Source organism: Lentinula edodes, assembly GCF_021015755.1.
Source record: "Lentinula edodes strain Le(Bin) 0899 ss11 chromosome Unknown C8R40scaffold_89, whole genome shotgun sequence".
Lineage (NCBI taxonomy): Eukaryota > Fungi > Basidiomycota > Agaricomycetes > Agaricales > Omphalotaceae > Lentinula > Lentinula edodes.
In genome coordinates, this window is record NW_025764395.1 from 19,381 (window position 1) to 33,763 (window position 14,383).

The following is a 14,383-nucleotide window of genomic DNA, read 5'->3' on the forward strand; positions in this document are numbered from 1 at the left end:
AGCGGCCTCAATAAATGTGGTAGGTTACAACCACATCTGGTTAATTCACTGTGGTTTAGACAGAGCACATCGCACTACCGAAATGTAGTCCATATAAACCACAACCAAAGAAAAGGAGCGATGTTACACCTACCAGTACAAAGTTGGCCAGCAGTGACCCACATAGTTGCTGCTTGGATCCTGGTACTTGCTAACCCATTGTAGGGTATTCATCACGGTCGTAGAGTAGGTAGACCAAAATAGTTCATATTGACCATGGGGAAATGAAGATCATTACATAAGCTATATACAGCAGGCTGTATCTATTACTGCAGCAGGCTGTATCCTCATATACAGCCCGCCTTCCAATGCCTACCCCGCACAATTTGTGCTTTGATTGTATTGATATGGGTATATCCAGAATTGGGGGTTTGAATCAAAGTAAATTAAAACTGAAACACCCAGATCCCTATGGAGGGCTAGAACTATGTGCTGGCACAACCACACAGCGTGATTTGCCCTTAAGACCAACAACTGATCCTAAGTTCGAAGAATACCCAACAACTGGATATACTTCTCGCAGTCACAAGGAGCAGAACATGACGTTCCTATACTCACAAGTGCCGGGCCCGAATGGCTGCTAGCGAAGAGGCTTCAGTCTGGCGGGAGTGTGTCTTTCCTTTTTACGAATTAGCACTGCAACGTCGTCCCAAAATCACTTGTATTCCAGATACATCGGATTGCTATTTATACATACAGAATATAGAATCGCACAGTACAATCAATTCAATACAATAAATGTTCGGAACCGCAAGGAAACTTCTACAATTGGTCAGATTCCATTTAATTTGAATCTACATGTCCTTATTTGGTTCATAATGGTTCCAAGATTCTAGTATACCTCCAAACATAGGTAGGTACTCTGATGTTCATTTAATTTAATTGTTTTGGAGAATGACTCGAATTGTGTTCAGCTGTCATTGCTGTTCAACACTTACTTCGATCATTTGTCACCTCATCCGGAGGCAAATCAGCTCTCCTCAATTCTAATCCTATCAATCTGATTTATCTGGATTAAACTAATTGCTTCTCTCTTTCAATAGACACCCATTGTGCCTATATTCTATCAAGGGAGTTATGCATAGTATTCATTTAATTGCATTCTTCAATATTTTCTACATTAGGACTCTTTGACATTCATTTGATATGTCTTCGGAGCCTCACAGTACTTCAATTGTTCTTCTAGTCATTTTCCTCAACCATGCAACCTGATTGGTCTATTAGACTAAATCGCAGTCTTTTAGGTTAATGCATGATCTCGTTCTAGAAGGAGTATTTGATAATTCCTGAGTTCTAGAAAGTCATTTCGAGTCAATCCTTGGTTCATGGTCACTTGAGTAAGTTCTTCCAAACTCCTGCCAGTGTAAGGTCCAATAAGAATATCCTGGGTATGTCATACGTGAATAGTCATCCTTCGGATGTAGTCCGAGTCTGGTATAATCCTGTTTGACAAACAGGTAGACTGCTATCTGAAGGTAGTATTGGGGATGGGTAAACTAACCAACTTGTGGTAGTATGGGTATATGGTCCCTTCAACTTATTAGACTGATTCAGTATTGACTTTGACTGTCAACCTGGGTCTCAATTACAGTCCTCTCGATACAAATCTATACATGAAAATGTCACAATTCACAGCATAGACGTCTAGCCAAAATTTAGGCATGTCATCGGTGCGGAGCGCCAGACTAACTACTAGGAGCTATATGTGTAGTACCTGCAGGGTAGAGAAAAAGACAATAAGGAGAGACTAGAATGAAAGGGTATGTGTAGCGAGAAAGAACAATAAGAATGAGATTACAATAAATGGTAAATCTCGGAATACTGAGTGGTGGAATGGGGCACCGAGGCATGGACTTGACATGGGAGAAGAGACTCAGAGGGGGCCAAACCAAGGAAGAATGTTGGCAGTTTATGAAAAGGCAGTACCTTCTTTTGGAACATCCTTTGTGACAGGAGCTCAGACAAACTGACCCAGCATGGTTGTTGACTCAGCACACTCTCAGGAATTGGCAATAATGATCCAACAGCAGGCTCAAGTCATTGAGACGCTCCAGGAGCAACTCCGTGAGGTAAGGAAAGGGTTCATAACGGAGGGGATACCAACTGGTGGACCATTTTCCAAAACAGGAAACATGGTGGGATTATTCGGGCAAGTGCCCATGGTAATGATAAATGACATAAGGGGGGGTCCCCCTCTGGTAGTTCCCCAGCCAAGAAGCTGGCAAGCTACGGAGCCAATATCCTTTACTAGACATACTCCTATGGGAGTTAGGGAAGGGAACCCCCAGGAAGGACAAACAGTCCCACTACCTGCCACCCCAAGTGCGGATAGGTGCAGGAATGGGGAGCTTGCATGCAAAGAGCAGAGCTAGGGGAGTACGTGAGACCAGAGGGAGGAAGGTACATGTTAGAGGATGGTGGAGTAGTCGCGAGTGGAGGAGGCAAAGGGGGGTTTAATCTCCCTGATAGAGAGCCTCCCCCACACCTCTCAAGTCACTCGAGAGATTGAGAAAGACCTCTGACCCAGGGAGGATGGGGTCAAAGGGGACAGGAAGGAAGGGGCGGGGGAGAGGCCCCCCCTCCACCTCCTCCTCCACCGCCACCCTCAGGGGGACCGGGTGATAACGATTCCAAAAGTTCCAACAAAGGGGAACACACCCAGTCACCCGGGGTAGAAGCAGTGGCAGGGACAATGAGGATAGAGGGGAGCTTCCCACTGGAGCTCCTGAAGTACCTCCAACCTGCTATGACCCTGACCAACCCTGGTACTATGATCCAAGACAAGGTTGGCACTGTAAAGCAGCTCCTAGACCCTCCAATGAAGGACAGAATACATGTGAGAGCAACAAGGAAAAAAATTGAATCACCATCGAGTTGAAACTCAATGTTGGTAAGATCGAGAGCTTTGCAGGTGACAATTGTTCTGCATGGAAGACGTGGGTCCTCAGTTTGGAGAGGATGTTTGGGGTACGTCCTACTATCTATGCTTGAGAAAAGGACAAATGCGCTTTGGCAGCCAGTCACCTCACTGGCGCAGCACTCTGCCACTTCAATACGTTGAATCGGCAACAACTGAGGGGGGAGTATACCTGTCTTGAGGACTGGACAGAATTCAAATGGGAGTTCAGTTCCAAATTCAGACACATTGATGAAGCAGACGAGGCAAGGAGAAGGCTAGCTTGGATGAAGCAGATGCCTGAGGAGAGCTTCATGAATTTTTTCATCCGCTTCAATGAATATGCTCCTCTGACTGGGTTTAATGACAAGGCCCTGGTGACATACCTCAAGAAAGGGGTAGCTCCCTGGCTTCCTTTACAGGTTGTTACTGAAAAGGAAGAACCTCAATCCTACGATGAATGGACTCAAGTGTTCACGAAGCTGGACGGAGCTGTACGTGCGCAAGCGGAGAGTTTGAGGAACCTGTCACAAAGCGGCAGCAGCGGAGTGACTAAGCAGAACAGGGAGGTGGAGCGACTGAGCAGAGTGGTGATGCAGAGCGACTAAGCAGAGTGGAGATGGACTGGTCCCAAGATAATGACAGAGATATATTGAGTATTGTAGTCATAGGTAATAATAAGTAACACATACCTGGTCCCAAGATAATGACAGAGAGGTCAAGATAAGAAACCAGGCTGTGGGGGTTTGGCTATTTATACATAATCTGATCTGCGAGAAATGACAATGTAATACTGTACAGTTTAGGAACAAGGAAGGTGGCGGAAGCCAGTAGAAGGAGAAGGGTAACAGGTAGATCAGTAATCAATGGGATTTGATAGTGATGTAATTGTACAAGTAAAGGTGTCGAAACGGTGGGAACAGGAAAATGATAGGGGCTATGTACTTCATGACAGAACCTCCATGGTGAAAAAACACTGCAAGGATGGCTGAGTCGCTTTCCCAGGTTGGAGCTAGCACCCGAAGCCCCTTATAAGTCCCCCTTGCATATGGAACGGGATACAGCTGACGTCTTGACCTCCAATCCAAAACCAGCTATGACAGGGAGGTTCCAAAACAGGTCCAACTGGAAAGAGGGACAACAAAGGGCTTCTACAGCTTGGGGGGATGAGGAAAACTACGAGAACTAAAATCTAGGAGAAGAGGAAGACTGCTGCCACTGCAGGGATGGAGAATGGAGGAGGAAATGGTCTCCCAAAGAAAGAGCAGAGAAGTGGAGAAGACAAAGACAAGAGCTCTGTATGTGTTGTGGACGAAAGGAGCACTGAGCAAAGGACTGTCCTAACCCAGAATCACTGGAATGTCCAGTGGAGGATCAAGGAAGCTCAGAGAGAGCTTCCAAGGCCGATTCAACTCGAGGAAGAGGGACAGCCAACCAAGGGGGAGGTCGTAAGGATGATTCAACTAGTCCTCTAGAACGAATTTGTGCCGGAATCATAGTGGAGGAAAGGGAGGGAATGGACGACATCTGGAACATTCACATCCTGGACTCACCAAAAGAAGGTGAGCAAGAACTGTTGGACGAGGCGGGAAATGGGAAGGGGGCTTCGAGATATGCATTCACCTACACGCTTTCCATTCTCCGACCCCGACGAAGACAAAGAGTATGCCATACTAGTGGATAGTGGAGCAACTAGATGCTTCATAGACAAAACCGTCGCTATGTGACACCTTGAAAACTTGTTTTACTTAGCGAACAGCATTCCTTTGGAGCTGTTCAATAGGCAATCTACCTCCGCAGATTGAGAACTCAGGTTTACACTGACCAGATCAGCTTTGCGGACGGAACAGTAACTCCCTGAAGCTTCTCTTAAAGCTCCAAGGATGAAGGCAAAGATAGAGGAAGTAAAGGACGAGGAGTACTGTCATGAAGTACGTAGCCCCTATCATTTTCCTTTTCTCACCGTTTTGACTCCTTTACTTGTACGATTACATCACTATCAAATCCCATCAATTACTGATCCACCTATTACCCTTCTCCTTCTACTAAACTGTACAGTATTACATCGTCATTTCTCGCAGATCAGATTATGTATAAATAGCCCAACCCCCACAGCCTGGTCCCTTATCTTGACCTCTCTGTCATTATCTTGGGACCAGTCCGTCTCTGCTCTGCTTAGTTGCTCCGCATTATCACTTCTGCTCAGTCACTCTGCATTACCGCTCTGCCTCCCTGCTTTAGTCACTCTACCGCTGCCACTTTGTGACAGCAGGCTCCCTTGGGCTCCTGCAAAGTTGGCACGAGAACCATCCAAGGAAGTGGCAGCCGTCGCAGAAGCATTGGGCTTCTCTTGAAAGGGATGCACGGGAGGATGAGGAGGAGGTTTTGAAGGACAGACGGGGGGAATAGGCAATGAAAGACACGGAGTGACAGGGAGGAGAGGGAGGGAAGAACGGAAGAGCAGGAGCTAATGATATAATGGCAAACCTATGAAACATGATGAGCACTACAACACTACAGCCTTACGATTTCTTCCTCAAATTCTCCTGATTTTCAGCATTTTTTTTTCTTATTTTTACATTTCCACAAGAGTTCAGACTTAGCGGAAGTGACGGAATCCAAAACAAATATATTACAGCAAAGAGACAACAAAGATAGGGGGCTACACTACGTCGGACTCTGTAATCTCCTGCTTAACTGTCGCTGCCCCACCTGTCCGAGCAAGAAACTCTTCCTGCAACTCGTACAGGTCCTCGGCATCATCTATAGTTAGATCAACGACTTTGTGAGAGATGTCAAGAACACAAGGGGAGGAAGGGATGGGGGAAGGAGAATGAGGAGAGGTGGGCAACAAGGATCCTGGTAAGAACAAGGGGGTCCTCCGTGGCACAGGGATACTTGCACCTAGCATGGAACGAGCATCATCTGTGACCAAGGAGGTAATTGCCGGCAGGAGAGCATTGGAACTGGGAGTTTCTACCAGGGGCGGGACATGATCTGGGGAAGCAGGGTAACCTAAAACCTCACAAATATAGGCCTCAATCATACCCTCCCACATCAACATTACAGAGTCCATCATGGGAACAGCGGGGATATGACCGGAAGTGGGACTTTGAGGAAGGGGTATGGGATGGCCAAAGGAAAAGGGTCAACAGTGTAAGGAAGGTTCTAGGGAACCAGAACGAGCATCAACATAACCTGCGTGTTGGGAAGCAGTAAGCAACACCTTGTTGGAGGAAAAGCGAGAGTGGGCAAACATGTCCTGATACAGCCCATCAACATGATCAGCAGCATTGGAATAGTAATACAACAAGCTACTAATCAACTGGAGGTGTAACTCGCCATGGGTAAGTTGACCTTGGGACAAGTACTTCAGAGCCAGTTCAACAACAGGTCTCATCTGCTCCGGAGGATGGGGAGACTACGCGACAGGAGTGTGATGACCAACTCAATGAGACCTCCCACGTACACATTGTTATGGTGAAGGAGGTTAGCAGGGTCAGCGGAATGCAACCAATGAGCAAAGATGGCCATATGACGCAACATTGCCGTGGAAGCAGTCAACTTATCCTGCAAGGAGGAAAGCAAAGGTAGGTCCACCTCATACAACCCCTCATCCTCAGGGTACTTCCGGATAAGCTCCTCTGCGACATGAGCCTGTGTCCAATAACGATGGACAGATTCTTCGAGCTCCTCCAGACAGTCCCATAGACGTATAGCATGCGCATTAGCAGCGTCCAACTCCTCGTGGGCCTCATAAGACCACTTCTGTTCCTTGTCAACCTGCTTGCAAAGTTCTGAAAGTTCCTGCTTCTGCCTTATGGCCACTCCCCTACAGGAGTCTACCTCTGACACTGCAAGGTGAAATTGTGTAAGCACATCCTGAAGTCAAGGAATTACAAGTCAGTAGGAAAGAAAAGGGGAGGAGAAAAACAACAACCACCTCCAAGGGAACTTTTGGCAATTCAGCCTCAATAGCCCTAAACTGAGCTAGAACACGGCTATACTCCAAACAATCTGCAGCGACGACTCGCCTCTAGGTCCTTGTTACGATTGTCTAAAGAAGGAGGGAGGTGGGTGTCAAAGTGTTGGTATGAAAAGCCTCCAGAAGCTTGCGGAGGTCTGCTACTTCAGCCTGTAGAGCTTTGTTTTCAGCTTTTAAAGCAGCAGTTGTAAGACCTGGGTCAGAATAGGTCTTAGGGTAGGTTTTGGTATATGGAGTTTATGTTGTAGTGTGCTAGGAGCAGGCTGGAGCTCGAAGGGAGCTACAGGAACCGCGACCGAGGACAGGAATGACCTAGTAGTGGATGGGACAGAGAGATGTGACCCTTGAGGAGGTCCCTATACAGTCCAGAGAGGTCCAGAGAGGTCCCTAAGGCATAGGTAGGGAAGGTAGAAGTATGGTACCTAGTAGTATTGCGTAGTAGGAGTTGTACTTGCTAGAACATCAATGTAGGATCAAATAGGTTGTATCGGAAGTGGGTCTTGAGTGTCTAAGCTCCTGAGAAGATATATGCCCGGGAGGGGAGGTCCCGGGAACTGGGGCTTGGAGGCGGACATCCTCGAGTGTTGGAGGTTGTAACGGAGAAGCAGCACATAGTTTGACGTAGGGGGTAGCTTCAACGTTACCTAGATTGAGGTCCCAGAGCTTGTGGAGCAATTGGGGAGCTCGAGGAGGTTTTGGGGAGGTTAGCTCACCACGGCATTAGGCGTTCAAAGGGACAGGGACTGGACTTATGCAAAAGGGTGTGTGTTCAAAATATACCAAGCTGGGAATCTTTAGGACATAAGGGTACTTATATAGACAACATGAAAGGGTCAGGGGAGCATTGTGTGAAGTGAGCATTTAATGGGGATGATCTAGAATACATGAGGACAGTCTGATGGATGTGTGGGCGAGTTCCTGGGTCTGTCAGGTGGTAGGTGGTTGAGGAGGTATTGAGTTCAGGTGGCGGTTTTGAGGATAGAGGTGGCGTCAGGATGTTCTCAAGAGGGGAAGGGGAGGTTTCCAAGAGAGGAAGGAGGTTCGGGGATGTTGCTTGAGTGAAAAGAAGGGAGTTACCGCGTCGTGGTTTAGTGCCAGTGCATGACAGCAGTGGCTTGAGCTCGAGGGTAGGAGTGGAGAACCTCTCGGGAACGCTGGGATACAGGCATAAGACACAGGTTCAGATCAGGAAACAAGAACAAAGGGGACTCACCTGAGAAAGAGGAGGGGTTTTTATGGTCACTGCTGACCAATGTTCCGGCACCACTGGTGGAACAAACTGATTAGACAAACCAGGCAAATTAGACCGCTTGCAGGTCAGGAGATTCAAGGAATGACCCTGAGATGATGGAAGAGGAACTCAATTGCTTCCTGATTCCTCTGACAGAGGAGGAGAATACACAATCTCATTGATGGGACCACCAAACAAAGCGGCCAGATCAGGAGTATCCATGAGGGGGGGCGAAGAACCAACACCACTCTACGATAATCTGGGACCTCAGCATCCCGACTTCCCCATATAGGATGTTTATGCTTGTGGTCATGGACCTCTGGAACTACATCAAGCTCTGAAACTTCTCCAACGGGACACTTACACCAAGAGGAACCTCCCTCCTCCTGCCGGACACCCCTTTTTCTCTTCTTCACCAGCACGCAAGGAGTTGCCATGACAGAAGGACTTGGGGGAGGCAAGGAACTGGTGGCTGGAGGTCCGGGGAGCTGGGGCTGCTTTCAAAGGAAGTCACCAAGCTCCAAACGATCCAGTTCCTGTTGATCTTGCTCATCCAACGCATTCAGTGCAATGTTCCTCCACTGCTCGGAAGGAAGAGTGAAATGGGTACACTGACCCGGATTGCCATGCACCTCCAAAAACCTACGAGCAAACACTAAGTCGCGGGAACACTTACGCGAAAAATATCGAAAGTGCGCAAACTGACCCAGGACGCAGGGTTTTTTATTGTCACAATTACTGCAACAAGCAAGATAGGGAACAACGGAACAATTGGCCTCCTTCTTGCCTCTAACATAAAAAGAACAAGGAAGCTCAGCAGCCGCGAGTAATGGCCAGAGGGGATCATTGATGATGTATCTAGCCAACGAAACACCTATGCCAAAAACAGAGTGGAACAAGGCTAGTTGACCTAGAGGGGGCTCTTCAATGGTGCTAGCCAGTTCATTAATAGCCACATTGATTGTCATTTCAGCGGAATTGGGATGGGGCAGAGGAAACACTGGTGGTGAAACGGGGATAGGAGCTCTGGTAATGGTACTGGGAGGGGTGTGTGAGGCCCTAGCATAGAGGGCCTGCTCTGGTCTTACCCAGACTGGGCCTAAGTAAATGCTGTAGCCACCTAGGCCGTACAAGGAAGTATGGGAAGTGCCGGTACTGGTGAGGGGAGCCTAACCAGAGGTAGATGTAGGAGGTTGAGAGGTGTTCGGAGAGTTGAGACAGAGAAGGGAAACAGATAAAGAGGAAATATATGACAGGTGAGACATGTCAGGCCCTGTTAGCAAGTACTAGTAAACTGTACTAACAGGGACCATATATGATACATGTGACAGCCATGTGGCATATTACATAGTGGTTGTCGAGCTCCATGTGCCTCTGCGCACAGAACTCGACAAGTCCTATGCGAAAAGCAGCGCGTCGGACTGAGGACAGGGCGTACAGAACAGCCTCAGCGGTAATCCCTCAAAAAGGGTACCGTTGGTTTGTTTTGAGGGTGCTTTCATTTTGTTTCAGCATAAATTTTAACTACATGTACACTGTATCTTCTCCTACTTAGGGAGGAGGTTGACCAAAGGAATAGACAGATTTTTATCCCCCATCTTTCTGAGTCTAAGAACTCAGTCTACCTCCCGTAACCCTGAAATTTGAGCAGTCCTTCAGAGCAAAGTGAACCTCCCGTCGTACTCGAGACGAATCCGATTCGTGTGACGGATTAGATCTCGTTTCATATGGTGAAAGCAGACAAGGGGAGCTCTGGGTATACAGTGGGGAGATATAGGAAGGTAATGAGGAGTAATATGATAGGTAAGGAAGCAAAATCAGGCAAGGCATGACAGGGTGAAGCTAATAGTAATTGAGTTTAACTCAGATAATGATGGCAAGGATCTGGAAAAACACCAGAAAACGAACTTATGAATGGGAAAAGGTTGAGTCACGTGGAAAGCACATGACAGCAAAAAGGACCCTCCTTGGAGGCTTGGAGGAGTAGACAGGGGGGTAATGTCATGCCTCACCCCAAATCGCATAGCCCACAAGCTCCTTAACATAGTTCCCAACCTCCCCAGTCTCCTTTTCTGGACCCCCAATATCCCTCCCAACATCCCTTTAGACCTCCTTACTGCTAGAACAACCTCCACAATCAATAACTTCCCTCAATTCAACTGAACAATGTTACTACAGAGCTCTAGAACCATGTACATACATCCATCATTCCATCCTCATGTGCTTAGAAACTGTCAAGTCCATGCCTCGGGCCTCCATCCCGCCGCTCGGTATTCCGAAGATCTGTCCTTTATTGTAATCTCTTCTTATTGTTCTTTCTCGCTACACATACCCTTTCGTTCTAGTCTCTCCTTATTGTCTTTTACTTTACCCTGCAGGTACTACTCGTATAGCTCCTAGTAGTTAGTCTGGCGCTCTGCACCAATGCGCCGATCCGTAGATATAAATACTGCCTATATGCTACTGTAGTTCCTCAGTTTAATTATCAACTTAGATCAACTTAGATTCCCTCCTTAACTCTGTGCTCCTCTAAGTCTTCAGGCTCATCGCCTTGAAGTACTCTCTACTATAACCTTAGGACTTAGACGTCCTTCGGTTCGCTCCTCGTCATTGGCGATACTGCCGCTCCGACTTGGCTGCTACTTAGCTCCTCTCTCTATACTCTCGATCTCGGGGGACTAATGGCGTAACAGCGGTGTTGTTAATAACTTCACTACTGTCCCACTTGTCTTCCGCACTTAGACACCTTGTGGCCCTGGCACGGTTTCACCGTGTACATGATCTTAACAGAAACCCCATTAAGTGCCTGTTTCATACTATGTCCCTTTGTTAACTTCCCTATATGTATTCAAACAGTCCCGTAGCATCCAGAAGCCCAGCTTGGTATATTTTGAACACACGCCCTTTTGCATAGGTCCAGTCCCTGTCCCTTTGTACCTGCTAACTATACGGATTTCTCTTACTCCCTGTTTCACTATCTCTGTTTCCCTACTTCTATCTTCATCTCTATGATCATCTAAACGATCCAATACACGCTTTTACCTCACGTCTAAGCAACCTGAGTGAGTCTTCAACCTCCCTTGACCAATACTAAAGCTCCCCAATGTCTATCGTTTTGGTGAGCCAACCTCCCCAAGTGCTCCACAAGCTCAGGGACTTTGATCTCAGTAACGTCAAACTATGTACCGCTTCTCCACTACTTCCCCCATTGCTTGAGGATGTCCGCTGTTACCTCCACTTCCCAGGACCTCCCTCCCAGGCTTACATTCCATCGGGAGCTCTCATGTTTGGAACTCCGCCGTTACGCCATTAGTCCCTGGAGATTATAGAAGGGAGGAGCTTAGTAGCAGCCAAGTCGGAGCGGCGATATCGCCAATGACGAGGAGCGAACCAAAGAACGTTTAAGTCCTAAGGTAGACTAGAACGTACTTCAAGGCGTTGAGCCTGAAAACTTAGAGAAGGGCTAAGTTGGGAAGGGAGATCTAAATTAATAATTAAACTGAGGAACTACAGTAGCGTACAGGCAGTATTTATATCTACGGATTGGCGCATCGGTGCAAAGCGCCAGACTAACTACTAGGAGCTATACAAGTAGTACCTGCAGGGTAAAGTAAAGGACAATAAGGAGTGACTAGAATGAAAGGGTATGTGTAGCGAGAAAGAACAATAAGGATGAGATTACAATAAAGGTGGATCTTCGGAATACCGAGCGGCGGAATGGGGCCCCGAGGCATGGACTTGACATCCACCATCTAAGGTTTTCTTGAGTGTGACACCTGGTAACACCTGTTACTAGAAGCAGTTGCTGACAGTGTCCGTCAGGGTACGTGTTTGAATATGAATGGTTTCTTGTTGAACTGAATGAGTTGTGCAGCGGAGAATTGTGCTCAATCCAAAATTCAACAACTTGAAGCAATTCAGGATGAACTCGAATCTTTGAAACAGCAATATAATGAACTCAATGATGAGTTTACTGAGCTAACTCTGCGGTCTCTAATGGAGCCTCGAGACCAGCACTGGCCCTAAGAGGTTGTACAGGAAGTTATCAAGAAAATAGTATTTGACCCAAACCAATACTGCGAGGATAGGATACGAGAAAGAGACCCAAAGTGTTATGACAGAAGGAAGAAAATTACAGAGATGATGGAGAGTGGGTCGATGCCAGGACTTCAATTTCCCAGAGTGTTTTGGACCTGGCTCTGACTCCAATAGCAGCAAAGCCTATATGTAAAGAAAATCTAATTGTTATTCATTATCCTTAGAATCTGTGGTGTTGTTGTTGTCATCATCATCACCGATGTCTCCATTCCCAGCATCTTTATCTTTATTGGTGACTACCCAGGACTTCAGGACTGGTGGAAACCAAACATCTCCCCACTTTGGCTGAGGTCCCTGATTGATACCCTTCTTCTTATTTTTGTCCCACACCCCACAATCTTCCTTCCATTGAACCTTGTTAGCTTTATTCTGCTTGTCTCAATCTTGTTGTAGCTTCTCCCAGGTTACTTTCATTGCAGCTCTGTCCTCCTTATTTGCCTGTTTCTCATTTGCAGCTGATTATTTTTCTAGTGCCACTTTTGTAAACTCCTCAACATGCTGGACAAACTCTCATGAAATTAAGAGTCGAGGTTGTCCATCTCCCATGAGTTTGCCTTTCGCGGTACGTTTCCAACTCTCCTCTTGTGCTGCTAGCTGTTCCCTGAGCCTATTGCAATATGCAGTATTCAAAACCATGCTTGATTGCATGATGATTGTCTGCTCCTTTAGGATTGAATATTTCTTCGTGAGTATATGCAATGCTTTCTGGAGCTTTTCCTCGAAGATGGTGGATGGTGGCTGGGATAAAAGGTAATTCAATGCTGATGGAATGCTTCCTTTTTTAGGAGAAAATACAAAGCTGCTGTACTCTGGCAGCAGTGCTGCGTCTGCCATAATAGGGGATGAATGTACAATGAAGGAGGTAGAGGTGTTCTGTAGTTCCATAATGCCTTTGCGCAAGGGAGTTTCATACAAATCATATAACTTGTTCAAACCAGGAGTGGCTGAAGGAGGAACCAAGGAGTTTGAATTGGTATGCCAATGATGTGAGGGAGCGCAGTGAGGTCACAAAAGGCTTGCTCTGTGATGGCAATACAATGGTGTCCTAAGTGTGGGTGAGGCAAAATACCAACACCACTGGAACCAGTGTACCTAGAGGATGAAGATGAACTGGAATATGAAGTGGAGGATATCCTGGACAGCTGAGTACGGTGGAAGAAGCTGGAATACTTAGTGAAGTGGAAGGGTTATGACACAGGGCACAATTCTTGGGAACCTGCACCCAACCTCAGCCGAGCTGTCATGCCCTGGCTACAACCAGGCCAGTCCCAGTACCAGCCACACGCTCCCACACTTCCTATCTATTCCTGTACCTCCTCTGTCAGCGACTGGTTCTAGTAACAGGTGTCACCAGGTGTCACACCCAAGAAAACCTTAGGTGGTGGAATGATAAAGGAGGCAACTGAGCAATCGGAATCTCAATCCGTTTAAGGGTTCGAGGCCTGGGCTTGTTAGGATACTTCTTGTGGAAGTCCTGAACAGCTTCTTTGGCATTCATCATATTAGCTGCAGACTCCCACATCATTTCATGTGGTCTGTAACCTTTCCATCTCACCTTGTACTGGATGCCATTCCAATACTTGCGTGTGTCCACAACCTCTTCTACTTCATACTCTTCTTCTTCTCCAACTACTTCTGGAGGTGGCTTGGTATTTTGGGGTTGTGTTGGGAACTGGGGTCCATGGTATGGGGATAAATGTGTTTTATTGAAGACATTATGGATTCTTTTCCATGTGCGAGGGATGTCTAGTTTGTATGAGCTGGGTCCAATCTTTTCAAGAACTTTAAACAGTCCAAATTGTTTATCACCTAATTTCTTCATTGGGCAATCTGTTGTCATGTTGGTTCCTTCAAGCCAAACTTTATCTCCAGCCTTATACTCTATTGCCTCATTCCGGTGTTTGTCATATTGGCGCTTCATGTCCTCAGTGGCCTTTCTCAGTGCCAACCCTACTTCTTCCCTGATCTGTTTCATACTATTGGCAAACTCCTGGTCTGTTGGGGTTTGTGACGTCATCTTTGGCGTGGTTCCTTTGTATGGGTGTCTGCCATTGTCTGTGTAGAAGGGTGAGACTTTTGTAGCTGAATGCACCTGATCATTGTATGCAAACTCCATCATAGGAAGCCACTTGTG

General features: G+C 46.8%; 3 protein-coding genes across 3 annotated transcripts; all 3 read right to left on the reverse strand.

The window, feature by feature from the left end:
* Positions 1-5,141: 5,141 nt before the first annotated feature.
* On the reverse strand, positions 5,142-6,011 carry C8R40DRAFT_1178632 (uncharacterized protein; the record flags this gene model as incomplete). Its single annotated transcript, XM_046232898.1, has 2 exons — positions 5,142-5,402; positions 5,634-6,011. The coding sequence occupies 2 exons, from the start codon at positions 6,009-6,011 to the stop codon at positions 5,142-5,144; spliced, it is 639 nt and encodes a 212-aa protein (XP_046078871.1).
* Positions 6,012-8,008: 1,997 nt separating this feature from the next.
* Positions 8,009-8,588, reverse strand: C8R40DRAFT_1075346 (uncharacterized protein; the record flags this gene model as incomplete). Its single annotated transcript, XM_046226849.1, has 3 exons — positions 8,009-8,074; positions 8,134-8,199; positions 8,391-8,588. The coding sequence occupies 3 exons, from the start codon at positions 8,586-8,588 to the stop codon at positions 8,009-8,011; spliced, it is 330 nt and encodes a 109-aa protein (XP_046078872.1).
* A 4,180-nt stretch (positions 8,589-12,768) lies between these two features.
* Positions 12,769-12,984, reverse strand: C8R40DRAFT_1021440 (uncharacterized protein; the record flags this gene model as incomplete). Its single annotated transcript, XM_046223014.1, has 1 exon — positions 12,769-12,984. A coding segment is annotated over one exon (216 nt), but the record flags the coding sequence as incomplete, so codon positions are not given.
* Between the last annotated feature and the right edge of the window lie 1,399 nt (positions 12,985-14,383).